General features: G+C 43.3%; 5 protein-coding genes across 6 annotated transcripts; 2 read left to right on the top strand and 3 right to left on the bottom strand.

The window, feature by feature from the left end:
• Positions 1–1,307: 1,307 nt before the first annotated feature.
• derl1 (derlin 1) lies at positions 1,308–5,351 on the bottom strand. Its single transcript, XM_053882063.1, has 8 exons — positions 5,020–5,351; positions 4,489–4,600; positions 4,348–4,412; positions 3,982–4,008; positions 3,807–3,902; positions 3,692–3,744; positions 3,512–3,622; positions 1,308–1,912 (listed from the first exon to the last, which is right to left on the bottom strand). Exons 1-8 carry the CDS (start codon positions 5,170–5,172, stop codon positions 1,771–1,773), a joined length of 759 nt encoding a protein of 252 aa, XP_053738038.1. The 5' UTR covers positions 5,173–5,351; the 3' UTR covers positions 1,308–1,770.
• Positions 4,945–14,698, top strand: tbc1d31 (TBC1 domain family, member 31). 2 transcript variants are annotated; one of them, XM_053882038.1, is made up of 22 exons: positions 4,945–6,164; positions 6,518–6,658; positions 6,740–6,855; positions 6,938–7,116; positions 7,283–7,434; positions 7,519–7,678; positions 7,837–8,037; positions 8,114–8,251; positions 8,326–8,405; positions 8,487–8,633; positions 8,711–8,844; positions 8,951–9,084; positions 9,478–9,657; positions 9,741–9,973; positions 10,089–10,161; positions 10,233–10,312; positions 10,387–10,519; positions 11,851–11,964; positions 12,072–12,245; positions 12,350–12,419; positions 12,488–12,646; positions 14,427–14,698. In XM_053882038.1, the coding sequence occupies exons 1-22, from the start codon at positions 6,094–6,096 to the stop codon at positions 14,546–14,548; spliced, it is 2,991 nt and encodes a 996-aa protein (XP_053738013.1). In that variant the 5' UTR covers positions 4,945–6,093; the 3' UTR covers positions 14,549–14,698. The 2 variants fall into 2 exon arrangements, with proteins under 2 accessions (XP_053738013.1, XP_053738012.1); XM_053882037.1 differs by having other exon boundaries at positions 8,114–8,260.
• A 691-nt stretch (positions 14,699–15,389) lies between these two features.
• On the top strand, positions 15,390–16,751 carry LOC128768845 (protein FAM83A). The gene is made up of 5 exons (XM_053882060.1): positions 15,390–15,654; positions 15,722–15,847; positions 15,920–16,023; positions 16,102–16,566; positions 16,630–16,751. Exons 1-4 carry the CDS (start codon positions 15,396–15,398, stop codon positions 16,462–16,464), a joined length of 852 nt encoding a protein of 283 aa, XP_053738035.1. The 5' UTR covers positions 15,390–15,395; the 3' UTR covers positions 16,465–16,566; positions 16,630–16,751.
• A 4,352-nt stretch (positions 16,752–21,103) lies between these two features.
• Positions 21,104–23,910, bottom strand: tmem147 (transmembrane protein 147). Its single transcript, XM_053882065.1, has 8 exons — positions 23,845–23,910; positions 23,312–23,414; positions 22,900–22,969; positions 22,497–22,562; positions 22,285–22,421; positions 22,112–22,196; positions 21,878–21,999; positions 21,104–21,666 (listed from the first exon to the last, which is right to left on the bottom strand). Exons 2-8 carry the CDS (start codon positions 23,386–23,388, stop codon positions 21,546–21,548), a joined length of 678 nt encoding a protein of 225 aa, XP_053738040.1. The 5' UTR covers positions 23,389–23,414; positions 23,845–23,910; the 3' UTR covers positions 21,104–21,545.
• A 998-nt stretch (positions 23,911–24,908) lies between these two features.
• LOC128768843 (macrophage mannose receptor 1-like) lies at positions 24,909–26,264 on the bottom strand. The gene is made up of 3 exons (XM_053882058.1): positions 26,045–26,264; positions 25,357–25,987; positions 24,909–25,201 (listed from the first exon to the last, which is right to left on the bottom strand). Exons 1-3 carry the CDS (start codon positions 26,236–26,238, stop codon positions 24,989–24,991), a joined length of 1,038 nt encoding a protein of 345 aa, XP_053738033.1. The 5' UTR covers positions 26,239–26,264; the 3' UTR covers positions 24,909–24,988.
• Positions 26,265–27,114: the final 850 nt, after the last annotated feature.

Here is a 27,114-nt window from a genome sequence, read left to right as displayed (position 1 = left end):
TTGTAGCAATCTTTCCAACAGAAACTTTGGATAGATGGATTCATTTTCTTCAGTTCAAATGATGGTGGTGACAAACAGGCTCACCCTCAAACTTTAGCCAGCAAGCAGCACCACCCTGAATGATGAGTTGTGTGCGACATCCTTCAGTGCCTATACATCCCAGTAGCACGAGCTAGACAGTAAATATCAATGAGTTTTTGACCCTGTGTCTCGGTGTCAAACCATTTTCAAATAAATAATGTGCTGTAAAACCAATTGAAAAAATGGAACAGCTAAAACCCACACATAAAAGTGCAGGCTGACACATCAAATACATTAGCATTAGCACATTCTGTCAAGAAGCAACAATGTATTTTAGAATTTGAAACACAGCCACGACCCATTAAGGAAGTCTTCAAGGAATGTGTGTCGATTTAAATGAGTAATTTCACGCGATGACAGACTGAAGAGTCTTCCTTACTAATTATAGCCAGACGCTGCAGCTCTCATTAAATGATCACAAGCCGACTTGACGTGCTTCAGCAGAGTAAACACGGCTCTTTAATTGAGGATCACACCGCTCGGCTGCCATGTTTAAATGTAAACTTGAGTCATAGCTGTCATGCAAAAATAACCACAACGTGACTTGTAGCTTTGACTTTCTGTTGAAACTCACGGTATGAATCACGACTTCAGGGCTTTATATTTCTGTATTGACCCCGAAACACAGACAGGAATGACGTCTTGTAAATAACTGTTATATTTTTCAGACTATTTGTTGTCTTGTTTCTTCCTTAACATAACTAGTTGAACGGTAATTATAACATGTTCAGGACTAAAATTCGAAATTTTAATTTCAAATCATTTTACATGTCTTCCGTCATTTTAGTGAGTATTTTTTGTTCCTTAAAATACATTGAAAGAAAATTGAAAATATATTTTGAAATTAATTTCCTTTTAATATTTCATAGATATTCGTGCTATCGTTTCATTATTATTATTTATATTCAAATTAAATCGCATATTAAATTGAATATTTTTATAGGTTTCATGCCATATTTGCAATTCTTAATATCCTCTCTTTAGTGGTTCATTTTGTCCTTGTTACTCAACATTTTTTTTCCGTCACGTTTCGTCATCGGCGCCTTTCTGTTGGCATGGCGGCCCCTCACAACAGTCACAGTTTATAATGTGGCCCTTGTGGAAGTTTAACCGCCCACCTCTGCACTACAGCGACCAGGAAGATGAAGTGGCGTCTGGCTGGCCTGTTCACACCTGCGTGACTTACTCATTCTGAGCTAGAAGACACGACACAGACAGGAAGGACGTCTTGTAAATAACTGTTATATTTACAAAAAAGATCAGATACATCTCAGCTGTCAAAAAGATAATCCATCACACAGAACTCAAAATATTTTACACACATGTATATTCAATCCAGAGCTCATCGGTTTCTTACTAACAAAAGGAGGAGGCGTTCAAGAGCAGCGCTCTCTGTAGTGCAGATTATAAAGTAATCTGATATGGCATCACAGAGGTGGAGTGGGGTGAGAATGTCAAATTAACAAGCCACATATCTCCTGACTGAATGAATAAAGAGAAGGGATTACAATATATAACTTCATCAAGACTCAGAAAACATCTCGTCTTCAGTCCGGCTGTTCTCCGTGGTGAAACACAACACCGCTCCGTAATAAAATATTTGTTCTGTTTACTTCAATGAGACTAAAAATCTGCATTTTTTTTTTTCAACCCGACTGATCGATGGGGTTTAAGATCAGGGTCTACTCATCAATCGTCACCGAGGCGGAAACCCTGACCCCAGTTGTGGCGTCGCCCTCCGCCGGCCGCCTGCTCAGGGGCAGCTGGTCTCCGGCTGGGAGGGGCTCCGAACCCAGAGACTCCTCCTCTTCTGTTGGGCAAGAACCGATACCTGAAGAGAAACAGGGTCCAGAGGTCAGAAAACAAGCAGCAAGAAATGACACGCAAATATTCAGGTGACAAGACAAAGAGTTGCTACATGTGTTTTGTTTCGGAGTGACTGGATGACACACGCTGGCACACTGGTGGCCGAGAACTACAGTCAACCCACAAAAAAACAGTTAACTGTAGCATCATACAATGTTTTTGTTGGAATTAATAAATAGGTTTAAGATTAGAGATGGAAAAACAATACGTCAATAGAACATAATATTACGGGTGTTATGCAGCTCAATAAGTTACAGCAATGTTTGAGTTTAAAAGAAAAAAAATTGAATTCTGTTCACTGTAGACAACACAAACACAACACAAAAATGTTCATGACTAAAATTTCTTTTTGTCTGCTATTTTAGTGAGTATTTTTTGTTCCTAAAAATACATTGAAAGAAAATTGAAAATATATCTTAAAATGTATTTCCTTTTAATATTTCAGAGGTATTTGTGCTATACTTTTATTTATATTCAAATTAAATTGCATGTTAATGGAATATTTTTATAGGTTTCATGCCATATTTGCACTTCTTAATATCCTCTCTTTAATGGTTATTTCGTCCTAGTTACTTAAGATTTTTTTTCTGTCACGTTTCTGAGTCATCGGTGCCTTTCTTTTGGCATGGCGGCCCTCACAACAGTCACTGTTTATCATGTGGCCCTTTTGGAAAGAAATACTACAGCAACCAGGAAGATGAAGTGAGGTCTGGCTGGCCAGTTCACACCCGCACTCCTCTTTCTGCCACCAGTGATATCAGTGGGCAGCAGCTGGGATTCCGCTGCATGTAACGGATCGTGGCGCAGAGCCACGGCTTAAATGAGAGCCACCACGCCTTCACAGTAATGATCACTTTTCAAGGATGAAAACTCACTTGATCAAACGTATTAAAATGAAGTGGAAACATCAAAAGCAGTGGATGACACAGAGCATCGTGGAGGTGAACATGACTACGGTGGTTCTATGCGTGTTTTTAATGGAAAAATCCAGAAACAAACATGTCTCAAGCCCGTTGCTCACGGAACACTGTAAATTTCAGACATGATTCCACATGTTCACATTCATGACAACCTTCCAAGAGGAACTTCCATTCGTAATTGTATCCACTTGTACACATATGAGACGACTGCAGGGGAGCAACTGCTGCGTGGCACAGCAGCTTTCACACAGCAATTGTGACTCAGAATACTGCACGAGTGTCTGCTTCTGTGTACTTGTGATGGCTGTTGTGTCAATGTTGGGGGGGGTAAAGTTAGTGGAATGCTAATATGGCAGACTGGAGAAGATAAATTAAAGCCATTTATTTAGCCCTTTAACAGCTTCACTTCCATTTCACTTCTTTGTCTTGATGAATTTTCTCTCTCTTCGTATGTCTCGCTGCAATCTGAGCTCAGGCTGGTTGACTGGTCAACAGTCTCCAGAAATGTGTTGCTTGAAACATGACTGGTCACCTCAAAACGTGTCACATTCTTCTCTCTAATGTAAGTAATGCATGTGCATCCTGTGGTGTTGACAACTGAGATTTATGTTCACCTGACTTCACAGTTGAGCAGAGATACTCACATGAACTCTGGTGTTGTGAGGAAGGAGCGTCCACCCAGGTCCATGGGGTACTTGAACATCAGGAAGAAGTAAAGGTGACCCACCAGGTTTCCTATGAGCTCGTTCACAAACCTACACAGAGGCCCCCCAATTAACCACCGACAACAGAGGTTGACATGGACGGCAACAGCAGTGACTTACGAGCCTCCGATAAGGTAGTTGAAAATCAAGATCACCCACGGCAGGTAATGTGCCTGCAAAGGAATACATGCAGCATGACACCACCATCATGTTAAAACAGGAAGACAAAACTCACCTTGAACCTCGTGCCGAACCAGAAAGAGACTATCGTGTCCTTGTTAAACTGAGCCCAGATGTACAGGACAGACATAATAAGAGGGATCATAAGGAGCTGAAATCATAATGAGAAAAAACAAACTTAGTTCAAAGTCATACGACTGATATATATGTGGAAAACATTAGGATCTTACCTCCATGTTTAAAAGCAGCCCAGTAATCTATAGATGCAGAGTTAAGAGAAATAAATGCGGATTTCACCACCGGTGTTTCATACATCTTCAACTACTGTGTCATAAATATAAAGTAATGGTGGAGTGAGAAGTAAAATATGAAGCTTAATGATCTTAAACTGTGATATATTTATATTAAAGTAAAGCAGCCACAGCATTTCTGCCAGAGAGAAAACTGTTTGGCGGAGCTGCTGGTGTTGCTAATGCCCTATATTTATCTCTGCAGGACCTGAGAGATACTGAGGTAGTGGCAAGGAGCCACACTTCCACAGAAGGAGACTGATGGAGGCAAAATATCAGCAGAAATAAATGTGGACAGAAGGATACAACAATGCAGATCCAGTTAAAAAGTAGCAGGAAGGCGTAGTCTGCGGGTCTGCCATCAAACACCCCTGCAACCAAAGAAAAACATCTGAACATGGCGGAGAAAGAGGTGAATAAGAGCGGTATGTTAGCCAGTGTTCTAACCTGTTTCTAATCGTGTTGAATAATGGTACAGGAAGTACATGTTGACCAGGAAGAGGAACCCAGTGTTAGGATAGACCGGGAAATATAGGGCTGCTGTCACAGGCCTCCAGAGCTGCAGGGAAAGACACACACACACAAAAACATGAAGATTATTAAATGATCAATGACACAACAGTAAATCAACAACTTTATGACACTGTATAAAGGTCAGCTACAATAATAGCCAACTGAATGTTTACTGTCTTAATCGAGGAGTACTTTTAAGTGTATAACGATACGGGGGGGGGGGGGAATACAGTTTCTCAATCTATATGAACCGAATATTAACACAAAGTATTTACACCTTTAAAGTCGCTTCGGACACCTCATTTTGTGATTGTTTTGACGCCAATGTCAGTTTCAGAACGCGACTTCCTACGTCTCGCATTCTGATTGGCTGTCAGCACTGGGGCCCGAGTGAGTTTAGCCACCTGCTAGCTCACAAAAACGCAACATTTCAGTTCGAACATGTCGACACAAAGAGGCACATACGTGGAATCTGTTCAAGAACAAGGTCGGGGACAGGAGGAGATTCATTGGGTTGATCAGCCCTAGCTTCCCAACGAGGGGGACTGCAATGGAGGCAGCGAACCAGGTCCGGGTGATGAGGGGGATGCTTCGGAACCAGTCCCCAATGTCCGACATGTTCCCATACGATGGCGAGCGAGGCGATACGGTGAAAGTGCTAGTCGAACCCGACCACTGTACTCCAGCGAAACGCGAAGCGCGGTGTTCCTTGACAGTGAAAGCGCTACAGCGCTAACTTTACATGACGTGGCTAATCGCTGTTAGCTGTTTTTGAAATGAAGATACATCGGACATGACAAAGCACATCCGGTTGTACTCTTCAAAATAAAACAACTCGTGCGCGCATTGGCTTTTTTAACTCTTTTAATCCATCGATATAGAATCAACAATGTATGTTTTTCACTTCTTTCTATACCATATATGAAAAAAAATGTGCCATACCGAAAATAAGGATGACATTGATTTATGCACCGTGGTTCCGTACTTTATTTTGAATGCAAAGTTGTATGGACGGGAATTCATCACATTTCATCATTTTGGTAATGTACTTCTACAAAGGAAAAAGTTTCACCCCCTCAATTCGCGCGAAATTATGACGTCACATTGTGTTTTTAGAATTACAGTTCGATAAGAAAAGGTGTTTTACGTAGTTGCTTTGTGACGACATCCTAAGTCCATCTCTGTAACTGTTGATTGGTCCGCTGAGAGCCTACACTCCCTTGTAACACTACATCTCCCATCATGCACCTTCTGAAGCTACTTTGTACGCAAGTACTGTGCGACAGGTTTTCTGTTTTCGAGACAGATCAAAAACCGTCCAGACGGAAGCCAGAGCTCAAACTACTTTCTAATCTTTCAACTTTCTCGTCAGCTTCTTTAACCTATTTTCTTAAACGCAACGGTTATCATAACCGACCAGGCCGTGAGGTCGCATTTGAATACTGCAGTGAATTTTAAATTTCGCGCTGTTTCCACCACCAGTGAACAAGTTACCAGGCTTTCTGAAATGACTGTTTAATGCGCAATTCCCCGTAACAAATGGAAGTGACAGATATCGGGAACAAGGAGGAGGGGAAGATATGGCATCGAAAACCAACACCAGGAAAAAGGTATTGGTAAAAACTTTTCTAATGTCGAGCCAACTGTACTGTGACTCTTAAGAGTAGCTATTGTGTAAATGGAGAACAAACAGATTGTCCCCCGCACCGCCTCTTTAAAACAGCAACACAGAATATATTGACTAGAATGTTGAGTGTAGTATTCTAAGGATAAGCCATTATTCACTTTCACGCACTTTTGAGTGCGTTTTTAGCCTCAAAAGACATTTATTTACGTTCTATAATTCTTTTATTATTATTATTGTTGTTGTTAATATTGTTATTATTATTATCAATTCTCATAAAGTTTTTTTTTTAATCGAGCAAAATGTTCAAAATGCTCAAATCCAACTCTTGTCTTGCAGGGTGCTGGCCAGAGTGGTTCGCACCGGTCAGAAGTCCAGGATTGTCAGGTTTCTTCATGTGGCCTTTGATGGTAATGGAGAGTCCTTCCTGGCTGGTGATCACCATGGCAACATGTACATTTTTGACATTAGCAGAAACAGGTGATTGCTGATTCATGAGAAATCTAAGAATGTGGTATCTATTATCTATTTATTTTTGACACCAGACCTTTTTCTTTCCAGATTTTGTCTCGTGCAGAGGACAGGACAACCTTGCACCGCTCTGGCCTACAACCTGCACAGACAGAAGGAGTTCCTCGTGGCCCTTGCCGACAACAGTATCAAGTGCTTTGACAAAGGTTCTTCCTCTATTATTTTGCATCACAAGCTGACATATCAAAGAGATCGTCTTTGTGCTTTACCTACTGTTCCTTTGTACAGACACAAAGCAGATGGTCAGCTGGATGCAGGGCCATGAGGGAACAGTTTCGTCAATCTCGGTCCACAACTCAGGACGCTCAGCAATCACCACGTCGTCAGATGTTGCTCAGATCTGGGACCTGGACACTTTTGAACGAAAACGGAAGCTCAGTGTCAAAAAATCTGTTGGTATTCAAAAGGTAAAGCATTTTTTTTTTGAGATACAAGACACTGATATCATTTTCTGGTCAGTGTGTTTTAAATAAAACATTTAGGAGTTTTCATTCAAATCAATGCTTTATTATTATTTTATTTAAAACTGACAAGCACACAAATGAAGTATGTCCTGTCTGTTACCACATACAGGTGTTCTACATCCCTCACAGCAACACCATACTTAGCTGTTTCAGCGACGATTCTGTTTTTGCATGGGAGAGTGACACTCTGACCTGCGAATATCAGCTCCCTGCTCTGGACTGTGGCCCAAGAATTTCTTACAGGGCATTCGCTGTATCTCGGTATGTCTCTAATACTACTCTTTTGCACATACAACTGTTTCATTCACTTTTGACAGATGACTAAAGTTTTCCTTGTTTCTACAGAGACGGCAAATTGCTGGCCGCTGGAGGGCGCTCCTACTTGCTGCACTTGTGGTGTTTAGAGAGCAAAGAGCTGGTGAAAGTGATCCAGATGCCAGATGAGGTTCGAACTGTAAAACAGCTGGAATTTCTGCCTGACACCTTTGATGAAGCAGCTGGTCAGGTGAGCCAACCGTGGGTATGGTGAATCATAACACTCACCCAGACTTCCACATGAATTGTAATTTTACTATCACGTTGAGTGTGCACAACCTATATATAAATGTATAGTAAACATATATATCCTCGGCATAATGGATACCTGAATTTCTTTTTTCTTAGACTCTCGGTGTTCTCAGCCAAGATGGCTTGATGCGTTTCATTAATATTAACTCCTGCAAGCTGCTTTTCCACCTCGGTTCCCCCGATTTGGCCATCATTTCTGTGGCTGTCAGCCCGAATGGTCGCCATGTTGCTGCTGTTCTGGATAATGGCAGCATCAGTGTCTACAGCATCCATGATCTGACACAAGAATCAATCAAGGTATGTAACAAGTCCACGTTGTTTCTGACAAATTCATTGGTTTTGGTTACTTTTTTTTCACCCTCATTTCCTCCAGGTGGCAGTAGGCACAGAAGCTCAGGAATTGTCAAAGCTGCATGCCAAAGATAAACCAGAGGTCAGGCAGAGGTCAACCAAGCCCTGGGGAACCACATCACTGATGAAGAGAACTAATCCTTCTGCTGAGGATAAAGAGGTTACCAATGTAAAACAAAATAGATATATTTTTACTAACATTTTTTTACTCACTGGTGTCTTTATTTTGAAAAGAATGTGTTCCCTACTGGCTTGGACAAGGAACGACTGGACGCTTTGCTCAATGAGTTTGGAGAATATCCTGCTAAATATAGGTAAGAATTAATTTAGCAATCTGACAATTACAATGAAAAAAAACAATGTATTATTATTATTTTATTTTTTGCATGTTGCAGGATGTTTTTGTGGCGCTCTTTGCTGTGCCTGCCAGAGAACTATGTAGCATACAGCACTCTCATTGACAGAGGGCTCCACCCAGCCTTTGTATCGCTGCAACACAAGTACCCCATAAAAAGCCAGAAGCTCCAGCGAGGTCTTCTCAGGTACGTTCTCTTGTGGTTTGCTCAGCACCTGAAATGTCAGCAAATCTCTGAAATGATTCTATCTTTTCTGTTTGAAGAGTTTTGTCTGCACTCGCTCACTGGGCTGCTATCTTCGGTGAGGTAGAATATCTTCCACTGGTTTCCTTCCCTTTTGTCAAGCTCTTTCCGAACAATCCTCTGCTTTGCTTTGAGGTGGTGGCAACTGTTATCGGTATGTAATAATAATAATAATAATAATAAACTTCAAACCTCCTGACTTTGTCTTGTGTTTCTGGATAGCTTGTATTGGCATTGACATGAGCTTTTATTTTGCTCAGTGAATTGGTGTCAGCATTGGTTCGAGTACTTTCCCAACCCACCTCTGAACATCCTGAGCATGACGGAGAACGTTCTGGCTTATCATGACCCTGGTCTTCTGCGCCACCTGCTCAAATACGGCATCTCCTCGCAAGTCAGTTCACGTTTTTTCTTTGCATTTATATTGTATTGTAAAGTGGACAGTTGCGTGCATAAAGAAATTAGGTCATGCAAACAGATGCTTCAGTACAGTGGGTCTGAAACAAAAAGGTGATTGAAGCATTCAAATGCATGTGCACTATGAAGGGGACTAATAAAATGTGTTGTGGTGGTTACTGTTGGGAAAAGCAGTTCAAACCTGGTGATAATAGTCAGATTGAACTAAAGACTTTTGATATTTGATGGACAGAAGTATAAATATTTTTAAACATATCTGAAGTGGATGTCACTGATATTGTGCACTGAATTAAATAAATGTTACAGCTAACAAATCTTCAATGTGTTTCAAAAAATGCACTCCTCACTCGACCTTCTGGTTGTTTTGCAGCTGTACGTGTGGCCCCTGTTGGAGACGTTGTTCTCTGAAGTTTTGACTCGTGACGAGTGGCTTCGACTCTTCGACAACGTCTTCTCAAACCATCCTTCCTTCCTGCTGATGGCTTGTGTAGCCTACATTACCTGCTGTCGCAGGCCTCTCCTTCTTTGCTTCCAGAAGCAGGACTTTGAGGTATCAACCCGGCTCCTCCTCCTCCTCCTGTTGTTGTTTGTTCCCACTCCACAGTCATTGGTGCGCCTCCTCTGTGTTGGCAGTATTTCTTTCACCATCGGAACAACTTGGATGTGGGCGCCATGATCAAAGAGGCCCACCGGTTGATGAACAACACACCAAGTGACATTCATCCCAAGATGATGCTGAATGACTTTACTCCTCTGGCACATGGGCAGTACCCCATATTCAACCAGTATCCAGAATTCATCGTGGAGTATCGAAGCCAGGAGAGGAACAAAATCCAACAGCAGGAGGCAGAGTGCTTCAGAGAGATGTAAGATTTTCAGCACTGTATTTCTACCCTTGAAGTGGAGTTGGGGTTTGGCCCCAGCAGCCTTAGGTCAAGTTTGAATGCTGTGCTTAAGGAGAAAGTTGTCTGTTTTCTATAGACAGGATGTGTCAGTGCTGCGGTCTAACTTTGTGCGGCGCCAAGCAGAACAGATGGCATTTTCCTCACACCAGGTAAACAATACCCTCTCTGAAACCCAAATGTTCCATCAGATCAACAAAATATTTGGTGTTTGGTGAAACAGGAGCTACTGCAAAAGGCAGAAGAGCAACGAAGGAACATCTTGGCACGAGAGGAAGAAAAGCTGTCTGAGCAGATGAAGAGGTAAAAACAGATGTATCACAGAGGCTTTAAATTATTGCATCGAAGTGGAACCTGATGGCTCTTTTACTTCATAGGTTGGCTGCCATGAAGAGAGAGCTGGAGGTGGAGGAGTTGGGGCTGCTGGATCCCACCAAAAGAAGCTTCCAACAGCATCAGGAACTCGGAGGCTCGCAGATGCAAAGAGTGCAACAGGAAAACAGAAGAAAGGTGCAGAAAGAATCTCTGTTTTTATATTTGCTTTTCATACTTAGTTGATGCAGCAGTCCTGCAGTACAATGCCAATGAGCAGGACTCTGAATGCAAGGCAATGTTTTTGTCTCACATGACACTCTCTTCTGTCGCCCCACATCTGTCCCTCCAACAACACTTCTAAAAGGTCTCAGTCTTCATTCTTGACCCTCATGTCTCTCACTCGCGCCAATACGCTCAGAACACAACAGTCCTTCGAAGGCTGTCAGCGCATCATGTACTGTACATTTATGATCTTTAAATAGCAAACAAAATATATGTACAAAGACATGTGTAGCATATAGCATATAACACAGCAGGGCATGGTAGCATGCATGTTTTCTACATAAGGTTATTAGTTTAAAGGTTATACTATCTTCAAGATAATATTGTCAGCAGAGCCCAGTCCGTCTGTTCACATTCGTCAGCCGTCATGTTTCCTACACACCTGGACAGACATCTTGCACTCGATCATCATTTGAAAAAGTGGGTGAATTCTTGTTCCTACAACGATAGTGAAGTTGCTGCACTTGTGTTTGCTTAAACTATGTTGCGTTAGAAATCAGAAAAAGCTTTATTTACAATGTTCCAAGGAAAGTGCTTCGGTACACTGTGTAATAATGAACAAAATAAACAAATAAAATCTGTATAAATTACAAATAAATGAATAAAAATAAACCATAGTAATAGAAGTAACTAATAAATAAACTACAAACAACAAAGACTGATCATGAATTCATCAATCTGACGGCTGAGGGGAAGATGATGTTCCTGTGACGGGAGGTTCTGGTCTGTGGATCGACCGTAGCCTCCTGCCAGAGGGAAGAAGGACACACAGTCCATGACCAGGGTGAGAAGGGTCGGCTCTGATCCCACCTGCACGTCTCTGGGTCCTGGAGACATACAGGTCCCGAAGAGGAGTTATACGTGATGTAATGATTGTGCTTTAACAGAAAGATGCTGATATAAACTACATATAAATACATATGAATATAGAGTTATCTGTCACACAACAGTCACTTGGCTCTTCTCCTTGCTGCCAAAGAGGGATCAGTGTGAGCGAGATGCCCTTGAGGCATTGAGGGATGAGCTAGTCAGGTTTGTTCATGTAAAACCTGCAAATGTGGCCAGGGCAGTGTTGAGTTCTATCAAATATATTTGAGTTACAGTGAGTAGTGAGAAGGAATTACTCACAGTTCCAGTATTTATGTGCGATGGTTATCCCTGAAATGCTTTGATTTGGTCAGCTGTTGCTTCCTGCTTCCACTTGTCCTCTTCTGATTATTGTCCCTCATTGTGGATCACTGCAGCGCCTGTCACAACAGCAGGATACTGAAGAGGACGAGGGGCTGAGGGTGAGGAAGGTTGATGCAGAGACGTCTGGCTCTAGAGTACCGATCCAGAGCTCAAACAAAAACATGCACGTGAGTCAAACCGACTGTAATTTCTGCGCGTCTCAGCATGACTAGTCAATAAGCAGTCCTTCCCTCGCAGGTTTCTGTGGTCCGCTCATGTGTCTTGTCTCACACAGGCCCGGGAGGAATGGCCACCCAACGCTTGCCAGCGGAGCTTGGAGTCAGAGCGGCGAGGGGCGATGGCACCGCGCCTGGAGCAGAGCGATGCCACTCGGGAGAGACAAGTGGGGGCACTGGCAGGGCTTCACAGGAAAACTCTGGCAGATCAGGAGAGGCTGGCGGGACAGAAGGTGCCAACAGCTGCAGTGTCAACACGATTCGCGCCGTCAGATTCATAATTTGCTAAATTGACAATCACAAGAACATGTTCAATTGTGTTGATGATGTGTCACAGAGGCAGGAAGTGGCGAGAGCCAGAGCCCCGGTACAAGAGCAAAGCCAGCCGCAGGCTCCGTCAGGCACAAGTACGGTATACAACACACACACAGTCGTTTCTGCGAACACATTTGCATCCCCAGTTTCCTTTTGTCAGAAGGCCTGACTCAGCAAAGTGAGGTGCCACTGCATTCACAACTGCCTGCTGCAGCTGGTGCAGGCAGCCCGACAGCTGGACCTTCAACTTCAGCGGGCGAGAGGACCAAGATGGTGTGTCTCAACAGTTCCACTTCAGAGGACAGCTCCTCCTCTTGCTGTGAGTCTGAAACCACCTTTTATTTTCACTCTGACGACAGACTTATTGACATTTGACAATTCTTAAGAGAAAGGCCATAAATGTTCGATACAACCGAACACTGACACCTCTCAAAACTCCATGTTACTAAGTGGATGCCCTAACTAGTGGAGTCTTGGTCAATTTCTAAAAACATTTCGACCTGACACTCCAACTCTCTTGCACACTGAGCTGTGCACTCGTCATATGCGCGCGCATGTCTCCTTCCGCTCAGAGCACAGCGTCAAATTGTTTATAAACCTGATGCAGCACTAACTTGACAACATACTTTCATGGCAGAATGATGGACAAACAGTCCACTGACGTTTCACTTCACGGTGCGTGTCGTTTCTTGATAGTGGCCTCAGAACTCAATGTAGCCCAAAAAAAGTGCTCCAAAATGCAAACACTTAAAAAATGATGTTACGAAGCGAACAGAGACAATGAAAGTTAAGGATTTGTCTTAAAACTGAAAATAAAGATGGGAAAATGACTACTTTTAGGACTGTTTTACATATGAAATTATTTGGTGGCACTGATCAGAAACTTGTATATTAGTCACAAAAAATACATGTTACATCTGTCTTTTTGAAGTAAATCATCTTAATCCATAAACATCTAATTCATTAAAGCAACATCATTCCAACAGACGTTTGCTAATCAGGGTTTTTGTAACAAAATAACATTTTTAATTTCACATTAAAACAACATGAAGGAAACACACTGCAGATACAGGCACACTAAGCTGTACAGTGCAGCTCGGCACCGGTTGCTTAACTCTGTCGCTAAAATAGGTTTATTGCTTCCTCATAAACATGTTTAACACTCACAAACAAACAAATTCTGGTAGCTAACATGAACAAAAAGTGTTAGTTCTGGCAGTGCGGTTCCATAAAACTAAATAGGAGCCGGACTCGGGCCTCCGGAATTCTGCTCATGGCTATTACATACTCTGCTGCTTTACTGACCCAATAAGCCTGCAGGGTTTACTCAGGGTCAACAATGGGAAAAGGGCTTAAAATAAACTGGTTTCTCTGGTAGTCTGAAGTTATTGTAGTTTTTTATTTACTGATCATATTTAACTGTTGAAGTACAACTGTGATGTGCAAATAAGTAGAAGGCTACATCTAAAAACATACCATTCGCTGAATCTTCTTCTGCTTCCTCTTCTCTCAAACCTACAAACCTCATGTGCTCCTTCACTACTTCCATAACTCTCCTCTTTGGCCTTCCTCTCCACCTTCTGCCTGGCAGTTCCAACCTCAACATCTTCCTACCAATGTACTGGCTATCACTCCTCTGTACAGGTCCAAACCATCTCTGTCTAACCTCTCTGACTTTGTCTCCTAAACACCTGACATGTGGTGTCCCTCTGATCTACTGCTTCCTGATCCTATCCATCCTGCTCCCTCCCATGTTAACATAAAATAAATATTCCCTTTGTGTATTACTGAGTATATATATCCAGATGGAATCACATGATAAAGTTCATATGATGACATGCTTCGATCCAAAATCTTACATTTAGACAAAGGTGTTTGCTTGTATTTGTATCCACATGTGACAGTGTTTGTGTGTCATCTGGTGTCGTAACCAAGAACAAGGAATTGATCAAACAGAACCAATATCACCCTGCAACTGTTACTGTTAAGATGATTGTGCTGCTGACAAGATATCTGATACTCAAGATGCCCGGTTAACCGTCTCCGGAAGATGAAGCCGATGAGACTCTTGGTCATGCTTGTTCTCTGGTCTACGTCAGTGTCTCTGGACCGAGGACGGACGCAGCTGGACACCAGTGAGAGACAACTGCTGAAGGAGATCCGAGAACTGAGACAGAAGCTGGCGGCCCGAGCCAGGGGTGACTCAACCTCCTCATCCTAGTCCGTCACCTCACCGTGAGCCGGCAAAGTTCCTGAAGATGAACTGTTCCTTTTATTGTGTTTACTGACGTAACGTTTCCAGGCTTTTACTGCTTTTATTATTTATGAATAGATTTGTATTAAAGACGTCCAATCAATTTCTTTTCTCCATTTTTTTATTGCTCAAGTGAATGTTTGCTACTTATTTTTTTATCGACTCACTACCTTAAATGCACAAATGATAAGAAGGCCACAATAATGGACTGACTGATCTGATCATTCAATGGTTAAAGGTCAGTGTGTGAAGAAAGCTGTCGAACAGCGATGCGTGTGAGAAGTGAACAAACATCACTTGCATGTGTGTGAACACAACAGCATGTTTAACATGAATAGAAATGACATCCATGATCATAGCTGTCACTCATTCGTTGTCTCCTCCCCGCCCTCTTCACGCTCACCTGCGGCCCGTGGAAAGAGTCCAATGAATCATTCTCTAATGTGAATATTTTGACAAATAAAGGTCACCTTGAAAGTGCAGGTAATGGTTCAGGTCACACCGCATTATGACCTCAGGGTCATTTTTGGAAAAACAGGATGTGTTCTTTCAACAACAGACTTGTTTTTTCACATAACTCAGTCCACTCACTTCATATCTGCGTGAAAACAGCAAAACATCTATTCACCTGCCACAGCACATTATCTCTGCAGTAACCATCTAGCCTTGAGCCTGGGAGGTTCTCTGCTCCGCTTGCTCCTCCTTCCTTATCAGTCACAGAGGTGTTTTACTGCTACCATGAGAGTCGGCGCCTCTCTCCTGTGTTGTGCATGCAAGTGCGATGGACAGCAGCAGCTTGTCTGTTCTGTGCTACATGAGGTCCAAACCAACAGGGAAGCTGAAGCGACGCATTCAGGACCTCCGCATCCCGTCCTTGTCCTGTCGTGAGTACCTGGCCAGCCGCCCCCCTCTGGACCTGAGCCACAATGAGAGCGCCCGGCTGGCTGTGGACTCCCTCCTCAGCTGCGGCATGGATGCATACCACGAGGTGCTGAACACGGAAGGAGAAGTAGACTTTCTCTCGCGGTCAGAGAAAGCTTTCATCCAGGAGAATGGACGGGATTCACACTTCGGTTTGACTTTCAACTTCAGCACCTTCATTCAAATTCACCGTGAATCTCAGAACTGTTGCTTTTACAGTTAATCCTGGCAGTGAGGATGAGGATGAGGATGAGGATGATCACGACGAAGTCAGCGAGTTGGAATCTGCTCTCTCCGAAACTACAATCCATGATCCACCAAGTCGCTGTGAAGCTGACCAGACAGGTATTTCCATTTCAAGCATTGGTGATGTTCTTCAGATCCACTCATCTTTTCTGCCGCTCTCATTCGAAGCAGATGTTGCAACAGGTGATCCAGGTGTGGAGGTGTATCTGCAGTCTGATGGTAGAGCTGCCAGCATGAAGGACGTGGTGAGAGAGTTCATCAGGAAGGCCAAAAAGGTAAGACTCCCTTCTCTCCTGGGTTTTCAGTCGCCCCCTTGATAATGTAGCGACCGCATTTTTCCTGCATGTTTGTAGGACCTGGTCATAGCAACAGACTCCTTCAGTGATGTGGAGCTGCTGTGTGACCTCCTGGAAGCCAGTGGAAAGAGACACGTGCGTGTCCATCTGCTGCTGGATCACCTCAACCGGAGTCTGTTCACCAACATGTGGCAGGAGCTGCAACTCAAGAGCAGCAGCTTTCCGGCGAGTCCAGTTCAAAATCAAACATATGATCAAAGTGAAACTTGGGTGTCGAGTTCTAGTGTGTGTATGTGTGTGTGTGTTCGTCTCTTTCACGGTGTGTCTCACTATTTCTGTGGAGTGTTGTGGAAACAGGAAGTGTACTGTAAAGCTGAATGTTTGTGTGCATCGGTAGACCTTGTTTGTCCACAGCGTTGAGGGACAGACATACTGCTCACGCACTGGACGGAGACTTACCGGCCAAATCTCAGAGAGCTTCATCATCTCAGACTGGGAGGAAGTGCTGACTTGCTCGTGCAGGTAAACCCACAGCTTTGGTTAAAACTGTGTACATCTACACACTGAAGTGCCTTGGATCCGCAGCTTCTCCTGGCTGTCCTGGCAGCTCCACCGCGGCCTTGTTGTCATTCTCAGGGGCAACTCTGTCCCTCATTTCCGTCGGGAGTTCCTTCGTCTCTGCAGCAGCTCCTGTCCAATCCCTGGCTTTATCAGCGTTTCCGCTAACACTGCGCACGCTTCCACCACCTCACCGGCGCCTCAGGATCACAGCATTTGCAGCACCGGACCCAAATCTCCCCTCTGGAGAGAAACAGTGCAGCTCTGGATTGAAAGAATGGACATGGAAAGCTCTTTCGATAAAGCTGCTAGGACCCAGATGCGAAGTCATTCGAAGCATCCGGGCCACACTCAGCCACATTTTAACGGTCTCAGCAACTCGCACGAGCCGGGCCAGACTCTGAGGAGTCGTCCTCTCCCCGTGAGCTCACCTCCTCATCCTCACACTTCTAAAGCAGGTTTCACTCATCCCAGACGGGCGAACACCACCAATGCTCACTGGCTGGACGCACAGAGAGGACAATGGAAGTGCTCTGCCAAACTCCATGAACACTCTGATAGCAGGTTTCCTCTTCCACATTCTTATGCCACACAAAGCAAGGCTGCACACCAGGCTCCCCACAACAACACGTCCAGGTTAGACAACATAGCAGTGACTCTGAGATCCAGGACTCAGACTCAGCCGCACCTTTCTTCAGTTCTGATGATGAGACCGGATCATAAGCATCTCCAGCCGGGCTACAAGAGGAAGCCCAATCCTGGGGTTCCACTGCAGGCCACACCACCTGCAACTAAAGACTGGAGTCACACGCGACGAGGCGCTCACACTCAACACTTGTTTTACAGCACCTACAGGGCGGGGCGGAAGGAAGACGCCCAGGTGGTCCTGAGGGGTGAGATCCACAAGCAGCCAGGAGGGGTTTACACCACCTGACACAAAACACCGACGACACCAGCAGAGAACAAATAACGTCTGCCCCGCAGGAATGGCACTCCTCACAATACTCGTGATTTAAATCAGAGAACTTAGCTTTGGTTTTGATTCACAAGTCAAGTCACCTGATTCAAATTCTCCGTATGGATGATGACTGAGAATGTGCACAACATTTTGTAATTAAAACTCCTTTTTCACCAGCTGAAATGGCTCCTAATTTTGTTTCCAAAACACAAGAAAATGGCCGCTGACACACTTTCAATTTTGTTTGAGAACCACGAGAAACTTTCACTAAACAATAATGCAATGAGTGCAACTCGTGAATAGAATATGCACAGTTATCTATATTATTATTAGTAGTAGTAGTAGTAGTGTATTTGGAGTGATCTTTGATTTGGCACTTTATTCTTTCCAACCAATACAAATTTGTTTGGAAATAATTGGACAGAAAAGTTTTATCCTAAAATGACCTTTTCCCATAGACAGCACCATCTAGTGGTCCGTTTGACGTACAACGCCTACAGCTATTTAAATAAACCATTTAAGTCAGGAATTGATCAATGCATTGTTATTGAAATACACTTTAAATACGGTTCAAACGCTTTAATATTATTATATTAAGGAATTAAAACTTGAAAAGCTCAGTGAAATAATTTGAAAAATATGCGCAATTTTTATTCGTTCGCATCACCGCCGCCGGCTACATTTTAAACAAGCAACATTGAAAGATAAACAATGTTCGCTAAAGTCCCGAAAAAATCCACAAATATCCGCCATTCCCCTTCCTGTGACGTCACGCGCGTCAGAGTCAAAAGCCCGACAACGTCCTCCGCTCCTCGCCGGGCGCGGTGGCGCGCGCCTGTAATCCAAGTCACTGGGAGGCTGAGGCTGGTGGATCGTTTGAGCTCAGGAGATCTGAGCTGCAGCGGACTATGTCGATCGGGTGTCCGCACTAAGCTCGGTATCGATATGGTGCTTCCGGGGGAGCTCGGAACCACCAGGTCGCCTAAGGAGGGGTGCACCGGCCCAGGTCGGAAACGGAGCAGGTCAAAGCCCCCGTGCCGCTCAGTAGTGGGATCGCGCCTGTGAATAGACGCTGTAGTGCAGCCTGAGTAATACAGCGAGACCCAGTCTTTTTCTTGCCTTCTGCCGCCGCGACACATGCGACATACAACTCACGCGTCATGTCCAACACGTGCAACTCTTTCATTTTGTGTTTGTGGGTCTCACTCGTCTCCCCACGTCACTCACTCGCTAATGTGTTTCTCCATTGGCTGCACTGCCTCCTCCTGGACAAGACCAGAACTCCACTCACACGCTGCCGAGGCTTACCTGGGCTCAGCCAATCACAGCCACGCATACTGCCTTGAGCGAACGACGGTTCGTCCAACCAGTGCTTTCGTTTCTGCTATGTCTGTCCCGTATTTAAATAAATGTCCTTTCAGCTATATATATATATATATATATATATATATATATATATATATATATATATATATATATATATATATATATATAATATTTTATTTTAGATATTTTAATTGTTCTAAGGTTTTTGAACAGAGCGAAAAGGAAAAGATGAAGAGTGGTGAGGCATCTGTTGAACTCTGGAAATCTTTGCCAAAACAAACATTTTGAATACTTTAACCCGCCACGTTCAAGTATTATCTGTATTTACTGCGTACGCACTGCAGATTTTTAACTAACAACGAATACGCCTCTCGAAAGTACAACTTATGATCAATATTCTCTTAAAGTATATTTACCGACATAAAAATAGTCATTCTTCATGAATTGCCTCACACTGTGACATCGTTCCGTTTATTGGCAGTGTAAGAAGTTATATTAGTTATTTGTCTCTATCACTGCACGTGGTTCCGTTTTATTTTGAAGGTGTAACGGAAATGGGGCGGCTGTTGATGGGGTTGTCAATAAAGCGAGCGGCAGTATTCTATGCCGGTGTTCAGCGAAACTATCTCGTTCTTGAGTACTTCTAAATTCCGCTTCTTCAGAACAGCTCGGCTACAGTAGGTACCTGTAACACGCATAACCTGCCACCAGCAAATACTGCCGGAATCTACTCTATCAACTATCAGAATCAGAATCAGAATAGAATTTATTGCCATGGTCAGTGGGGAGCCCACCAACTAGGAAAGTGCTCCGAAATAAAGTGATGTTAATAAAATAAAATAAAATAACACGAATTCAACAGTCTGACGGCTGAGGTGAAGAAGCTGTTCCTGTGGGAACAGGAACTAGTGGGGCTCCTTAATTTATTTTTATTTAATAAATTAATTTAATTGAAAAAAAAATAATAAAAACGATTAAACGTGTTAAACGCTAAAACGCACATTTTAAAACACCGTTATCCATGACGAACACATATTCACGTTTCATTATGTTAATTTTTAAATGTCAATAAATATTTTCTCGCTAAATATTGGTGGTGTCCGACTCAATAAAAACGAAGGCACTGGTTGGACGAACCGTCGTTCGCTCAAGGCAGTATGCGTGGCTGTGATTGGCTGAGCCCACGTAAGCCTCGGCAGCGTGTGAGTGGAGTTCTGGTCTTGTCCAGGAGGAGGCAGTGCAGCCAATGGAGAAACACATTAGCGAGTGAGTGACGTGGGGAGACGAGTGAGACCCACAAACACAAAATGAAAGAGTTGCACGTGTTGGACATGACGCGTGAGTTGAATGTCGCATGTGTCGCGGCGGCAGAAGGCAAGAAAAAGACTGGGTCTCGCTGTATTACTCAGGCTGCACTACAGCGTCTATTCACAGGCGCGATCCCACTACTGAGCGGCACGGGGGCTTTGACCTGCTCCGTTTCCGACCTGGGCCGGTGCACCCCTCCTTAGGCGACCTGGTGGTTCCGAGCTCCCCCGGAAGCACCATATCGATACCGAGCTTAGTGCGGACACCCGATCGACATAGTCCGCTGCAGCTCAGATCTCCTGAGCTCAAACGATCCACCAGCCTCAGCCTCCCAGTGACTTGGATTACAGGCGCGCGCCACCGCGCCCGGCGAGGAGAGGAGGACGTTGTCGGGCTTTTGACTCTGACGCGCGTGACGTCACAGGAAATGGCGCAGACGAAACGAATTGTAAGGCGCTGCAGACTGTCTGGATTTGGTCACGTGCCATACATACGCAACTACAATTTCGTTAAATTGAATTTTCAGTAAATGCGGGAAAAAATGAACAGGTGATGCCTATGATGCTGTATGTACAAAGGACCATTCTGCAACTTGCGTTTGAAAAAAGATTTCAATGACGTTTATTGGCCACTAGATGGTGATGTTTAGACAAAACTGACGAGCGACTTAAACAGACAAGAGGTGCCAATTTGAACTCGGTGAGTTCAGATTATGACTGTATTTTTTATTTTTATTTTTTGAGAGGGGGGAAGTATGTAAAGCAACAAAGATCATATAAAAAAAATACATCCAAAAAATTCAAAATGATGGAAAGAGTAGATGAGATGGGAGGAGTTCATCTCTCTTTCCCCCACATTTAACACTGTTGATGTGTTCAGCAGCAGAAAATAAATGAAGGCACATTCTCACTCATTCCATTCATATTTATTGATCTCACTGTAACTCAGAATTTCAGACAGAATATTTTAATAATTGTTTCATTAAAACCGATGACAGATAGGGTTTACTACAGTTAATATCTATACTGGTGTATAAATAAATTGATAGATCCGACTTCATAGACATCATTCATTAATAGAAAAAAAAGATAGAAAATGGGTTTAGTTTCTGGACAGTCTATGGTTACAAATCCATTTCTCCGTCTCTCAATAAACACAGTTAAGATGAGAAGAATACTTCCTCCAGAGACTCCAGTCGTTTTTGGTCCATCACATCTGCCAGGGAAACCAAACCAGAACATCCACAGAACGCATTTCTTCTGTTCATGTTTTAAAGCTGCCCAGATTCTCCCTCAAAAACAACAAGGACCTGAGGTGTGGATCGGCTCGCCGTGTAATGACTTGGTGTGACTTAGTTGCTGTGGACCAGCGTGACGAAGAGGAAGAGTGAGCACAGGGAGATGGCACCAGTCAGCACGGCCTTCACCAGCAACACCGTCCAGCTGCCCAAGACGAAGGCGTGGATGAACAACCTGGACACAGGTGAGCATTCAAAATGAGAGGTTCACGTGCAGCTGAGACACAACATATAAACCAGAGGAAGATTCTTAAAATCAATTAGAAAAAAAGGTCACGGAGGCTTTTGTTTGGTGACTCATCAGACCCAAAGTCAGACAGGAAACTCTTACTCACTCTTATTTTCAAGCCGTAAAATCCTCACACTTTCTGCGTGTGTTTACTTACTCCATTAAGAAGGACTTGTAGACACAGAGCGCCAACAGCACAGTGACAGGAAGACGGAAGCTTTTGGGTAGATCATAGCGAGTGAACATCCACACGACTGCAGCCATCGCGATGTAGTGAACCTTTAAACACAAGCACACATTGGAATACAGTGCTGAATGACAAAGGCTCGACATATACAACTGCTAAACTCACATGAAAAGAAAAAACTAAATAAATAAGTAAAACACTTACTAAACTGATGTTGGAGTCAAAGCTCATCTGGATATATTTCCAGTCGAACTCAATGCCTCTGGCTCCCACCCACAGGGGGAGACACCTAGGATGAACACACCGAGGATGAGGTTCAGAGTTGAGGTTTGCAGACACATGTGAGTGTTTTCTCACGTGTCCCTCAGACTGCATACCTGGACATGACAAGCTCGGCTGTGGCCCAGCCCATTGCCGCCACCATGATCTTGTATTCACCCTTGCCAGCATTGCGCGACATCACCAGGTGGAGGCCCAGCAGGTCAGCCAAGTCCACAGTCGCCTTCATGAACTCCTGTGAGACAGAAACGCAAGCTGAGCAGATCGTCCATGTGACCGACGGTCACTCTGGTAAAGCTGCAACACTCACCCCAACAAAATCATAAACTCCAGCTCCGCCCTCCCAGGTTGGGAAAAATGTGGCAAGAAACAGCATCTGGGACACAACACAGAGATGTGGTTTAATCTGAAGTGAACCACTGTTTGTAAGTTCCACAGCTTCTGTCCACCCAGTTAAGAGAGGATCTTGGTGGAGGGGGCACCATGTCCTGTTTCACGACCAAAATAAATTCCTAGTATTTGTAACTCTTTTCATTCTTATGACTAATATGTTGAGTTTCTACGGCAAAACAGCAATAAGACAGGGGGACTTGTGTATTACCCTTCTTCACATCATCAAATGCCAGTCCTTTCAGTTCTAAACAAACAATACAACTTCCGCTGCCATTGCAAAAAACGTCAAATAAAACATCTCACAGAAAAACGATCCTCACCTTGCACAGCTGAACAAACAGGTATGTAGCTCCGGCCTGGACACATCTCCAGAACGCATTGTATTCTGAACTGTAATAAAAAAATATTACAAATTGTTTTTACCTGTACTTTATAAAACATCATCAACTCAATAACACATTTTTGTATGATAAAGGTTTGACAGAATACTCAGGCATAATTCCTATTGACCATGTTTTAAGTTATGTATCAGGTCTATCGAAGGCTCAAAACTCAACAGACAAAACAAGCAGCTGCAACCAGCACAGTAGCTATTGGCAGGATTATTTCCCCCACACTACACAAGGACTAATCTGATTAGACTTTTTGGCTTTGTGGGGACCTGCTACATTACACTGACAACGACCACACGGGAAAATCTTGTTCGGCAATTCAAGCGACAACAATACTTACAGGCCACTGCACTTGTATGTGATGAAGTAGGGGAAATACGCCAAAGCAAAGCAGTTTCCAAAGTGGAATAGAGTCATGATGTCGGGCCTCTTGACAGCACGTCCTGCAGAGGCATGAAACCAACAAACGTGTGTGAACAATACAGTGACATAGTATGTATATATATGAGCTCGAGCGTGTGTGTTTTAAAAGTCAGAAGTTGATTGCAAATGTACGTATCACGACGTTTTCCATCGAAAATTCTTACATACAAAGTAACCTTTCCGACCCATTTAAAAGGGTGCCGAAAACGAGTTCACTCTTACGGTTTGTTGAAGGACACATTATATCCTCGATAGCTACAGCTTTATTTGTTACTTCATTTAAACGGTTGTAACCGAAAAAGATCTTATCCGACAGCGATCTACAGCCTCCATAAACAGACACGCAACAACATCGACCACTGTTAGTTCACGGTACCCTTCCCTGTGAGGAATACAAAGCAATCATCATTTATTCGGAAGATGAACAAGAGATTTTTTAAAACCACTTACCGAACTGAAAAGCCACGACAGTCGGCGAATGACAACCGGAAGAGAGCAGTAGTTCATCACCCAAATTCTTCCGCCGCACGGAAGGCGTTTGACTATGTAAAACGTTCCGCTGCTGTAAGTTTTTTTTTTTTTTTTTAAACAGAAACGACTCGCAAAATCAATACAAACCACAAACACATTTCTGATAAGACGATGGTGGAATGCCTTTAACGGAATTGGGACCGTTAGCGTTTGTATTTTTATTTTTATTTTTTAAGCAAAATAATGTTAAACAAATAAATAAAAGAAAGACAAGGATGTGGTGAGCATCATTTTCACATGATCATAACCAAAATGGATAAAAAGAATTATGTACATGAGGAGTAATCATCATATTGTTTCTTTTGTGTCTTACATTTTAGTGGTAATATATTCCAAAGAGGCTTTAGCTTTATAAATCCACTTATTTTGCATTCTGAAGTTCGTACTGGAAAAACCTTTGTATCTCATTTTTATTGTATTTATTTTGTATCTAAACATCTAAGTACAGCAAAATTAACTTCCTCCATCTGGGTCTTCTCTGCAGCCGCCACTGGGTTGTCCCATAATATACCTTATTTACATCCACCAAGCATCTAACCAAACGAATTATTGTACGACTTTGTGATGCCATTTTCACATTTCCTTTTTATATCTCAATGTAACTTCTCTCTGCACAATGGTGGACAACAATTATTATTGGTTCATAGGTAATCCTACAGTACTGTGCATTTATATATGTATTTTCGTTTCCCTGTCTTTTCATTGCTTTCTCTTCAGTTGCCTGTATTGATGAGTGACACTGAAATGAAATGCTTTGTGTTCTGTTTTTTTCTGTAGGTATATATATTCGGTATAAGTACTAGTGTAACCGACTTACAGCCATTTGAATTGGCATTTATACAAAGACGTCATTTCCATTTCCATTTCTCACGACACTGCAAGTTTATGATGTGGCAGCATTTTATTCCCCACCCCAGAAATAGACAGAAAAGGACGCTAAAACTAGAAGCATGTTTTTGAAATGAAGACTTCATAGACATTATACTTCATAAACAAATATTTCCAAGTTGTTTTTCAACAAAAGGACTTTAGGCTGAGGAACATTAAAAAATACCCCAGATAACTAATCATCTTCTTCAACAGCCACCGTTCTTTTGAGGCAAACAAAGTTTCTTTTCTGCATGCAGCTGCCTGTCAGCCAGTTGTCCGTGCTGTTCTTTGATATGATGCCGCAGTCCCACCCCTTGGTCGGGCATTCAGGAAGGTTCTCTGAGTCCGCCGCATCTCCGTTCATCCACCACCAGGTCCCGGCCAGAAAGCGCAGACCTACAAAGACCTGTCCGGCAAACATTTTTTTAGGAAAGGTTACAACTGTGGCGCCAAAACATTCAAAGTGTGTTGATATGTATTGGTTTTTCTTGCCAGTAGTTTGAGTTGCCTTTGACCTGAGAATGGTGCTGGCTAATCTGATGTCTTTGGGTGAAAACTTACTTCACTTGTCCCGGCAGTCTGAATCCTGTGTCTGACCACGTCGAAGTCTGCCTCAGATGTCAGGCTCAGTAGCTTATAGCGATACATGCAGGGCTCCTGCTCGTCCATGCATGGCATGGTCAGGTTCTCACAGTAATCCAGGGCTTCCTCCCATGTCATTCTCTTCTTCACCAGCAGCAGGCCGTCGTCAACACAGAAGAACGGCAGCTTCTCCGAGCACTGGCGACTGTATGACTTCTTTTTCGTTGGATCATAAGAGGCACAGTCTTTGACAAGAGGCTCATTTTTATTCCAGTTGATGTCTTCAGAATGTCCCTGGCTCCAGTTCCAGTGATCCCCACCCACTCTGTAGAGTCCAATCCAGCCCGGGACTTTATACATGTGCTGTGGGTTGTAGGTCGCCAGGTCTAGAGACCTCTGCTGACAGTACTGCCGAGCTTCATGCCAGCTTAGACGTGAATCATTAAATGTAGGTTCACCTGTGTTTTTTGAACAGTAGAAAGTCAGTGAAGTTGAACAGGGTAGACTGGAGAACTGTCTGTTGTCCACTACAGCACAGTGACTGGTCTGTTCGTTTGTAGCCCATTTGCTGCTGTGTGAGAAGTCCTCTCCAGTGAGTCCCACACCCGTCCTGCAACAAAAACAGAATCAAACCACATGTTCTGTTTGGAAAGTACCACACGCTCACCTTAGATTTATCCACCTCCAGGCGGTGTCCTGATCAGGATCCCGGCGCAGGCCGATCCAGTACTTGGATGTGTCGCTATGAAGTGACCACCTGGTTGACATGAAGGAATCCCAATACCTCAAGTGCAACAAGTCAAAGTGATATTCTTGACAGTAGTGTCTTGCATCGCTCCAACTTAAAGTCTCGTGTACCATGTAAAATGTTATCGCGTCGTCTAACAATCCAGAGCAAAGAGTAGCAGCCAGCAGAAGGTGGGTGACCTGTGTGCCAGTGGGCCGCATCGCTTTTGGAGCAAGAAAGTATGTTTAGAAGCAGACAAGTTTCTGAGCTCCTCTGTGATCCCTGACTGTGACTCCAGGGCTATATAGCACTGAGGCCACTTCCAGCTCAGATCAAGATGATTTACATGTTAAATAAAGTAGACAAATACGCCGACTCCATGTCCATTTCTGCTGTTTTGCATGACCTTTTTGTGCTGGAACGCGATGCAGGAAGAAATAATGGTTGACTAAGGCTTGGAAAGAATGTGAAATGATGAGCGTCTGGTGCATGACTCCATCCACTGCCCTTACTGCTCCGATATCAGTCCTCTTCCCAACATTGCTCCACGGACAATCTGTGTTTCACCTGCAGCTTTTCACATGTAGCAGAAAAGATCCATCATCTTGCCTCAGTGAAAAGACAGATCTGTTTTCAATTTGTGCTCATTCAAATGATGAACATTCAAAACTGGCTTCATGCTCGGGGGAATCTGGCAGCAGGGAAATGAGTGGATTTGAATGAAGATGTTTCGCATCGCAATGTTGTGCATTCAAGTCTCCTTTGTACATTCCACTGTGCTATTTTCGTATTCATTTGCTGTGTTTTCTTAATCAAATGTGAACATAGAATTACAGACGACATGCAGTTAACCAGAACCTTCAAATAAAGCTTTAATTTAGCACCTTAATCAATAATAATAATAACAATAATAATAACAATAACAATAACAATAACAATAACAATAATAATAATAATAATAAAACAACAGCCCGGATTCGAACAAAATGTTTGAGTACAGCGCCATCATG

The sequence above is a fragment of the Synchiropus splendidus genome, chromosome 12, assembly GCF_027744825.2.
Source record: "Synchiropus splendidus isolate RoL2022-P1 chromosome 12, RoL_Sspl_1.0, whole genome shotgun sequence".
Taxonomy (NCBI): Eukaryota; Metazoa; Chordata; class Actinopteri; order Syngnathiformes; family Callionymidae; genus Synchiropus; species Synchiropus splendidus.
The sequence above is the reverse complement of the archived record's forward strand: the minus strand, read 5'-3'. Positions and strand labels throughout refer to the sequence as shown.

What these genes read in the sequence shown, in the direction of transcription:
- tbc1d31 (XM_053882037.1), top strand. Translation starts at nt 6,094, where the DNA reads ATGGAAGTGACAGATATCGGGAACAAGGAGGAGGGGAAGATATGGCAT. An exon ending in TTGATGAAGCAGCTGGTCAG is followed by an intron (nt 7,679 to 7,836) that starts GTGAGCCAACCG and finishes CTTTTTTCTTAG; the next exon opens with ACTCTCGGTGTTCTCAGCCA. An exon ending in GCAGGCTCCGTCAGGCACAA is followed by an intron (nt 12,420 to 12,487) that starts GTACGGTATACA and finishes TCCTTTTGTCAG; the next exon opens with AAGGCCTGACTCAGCAAAGT.
- LOC128768843 (XM_053882058.1), bottom strand. Translation starts at nt 26,238, where the DNA reads ATGGTACACGAGACTTTAAGTTGGAGCGATGCAAGACACTACTGTCAA. An exon ending in TGGAGGTGGATAAATCTAAG is followed by an intron (nt 25,988 to 26,044) that starts GTGAGCGTGTGG and finishes TTTTTGTTGCAG; the next exon opens with GACGGGTGTGGGACTCACTG. An exon ending in AGACTGCCGGGACAAGTGAA is followed by an intron (nt 25,202 to 25,356) that starts GTAAGTTTTCAC and finishes TTTGCCGGACAG; the next exon opens with GTCTTTGTAGGTCTGCGCTT.
- tmem147 (XM_053882065.1), bottom strand. Translation starts at nt 23,388, where the DNA reads ATGACTCTATTCCACTTTGGAAACTGCTTTGCTTTGGCGTATTTCCCC. An exon ending in TGTTTGTTCAGCTGTGCAAG is followed by an intron (nt 22,563 to 22,899) that starts GTGAGGATCGTT and finishes GTTGTGTCCCAG; the next exon opens with ATGCTGTTTCTTGCCACATT. An exon ending in GAGTTTATGATTTTGTTGGG is followed by an intron (nt 22,422 to 22,496) that starts GTGAGTGTTGCA and finishes TCTGTCTCACAG; the next exon opens with GAGTTCATGAAGGCGACTGT.
- LOC128768845 (XM_053882060.1), top strand. Translation starts at nt 15,396, where the DNA reads ATGAGGTCCAAACCAACAGGGAAGCTGAAGCGACGCATTCAGGACCTC. An exon ending in TGGACGGGATTCACACTTCG is followed by an intron (nt 15,655 to 15,721) that starts GTTTGACTTTCA and finishes TTGCTTTTACAG; the next exon opens with TTAATCCTGGCAGTGAGGAT. An exon ending in TCATCAGGAAGGCCAAAAAG is followed by an intron (nt 16,024 to 16,101) that starts GTAAGACTCCCT and finishes GCATGTTTGTAG; the next exon opens with GACCTGGTCATAGCAACAGA.
- derl1 (XM_053882063.1), bottom strand. Translation starts at nt 5,172, where the DNA reads ATGTCGGACATTGGGGACTGGTTCCGAAGCATCCCCCTCATCACCCGG. An exon ending in TTCAACACGATTAGAAACAG is followed by an intron (nt 4,413 to 4,488) that starts GTTAGAACACTG and finishes CTTTGGTTGCAG; the next exon opens with GGGTGTTTGATGGCAGACCC. An exon ending in TTAACTGGATCTGCATTGTT is followed by an intron (nt 4,009 to 4,347) that starts GTATCCTTCTGT and finishes CTGCATCTATAG; the next exon opens with ATTACTGGGCTGCTTTTAAA.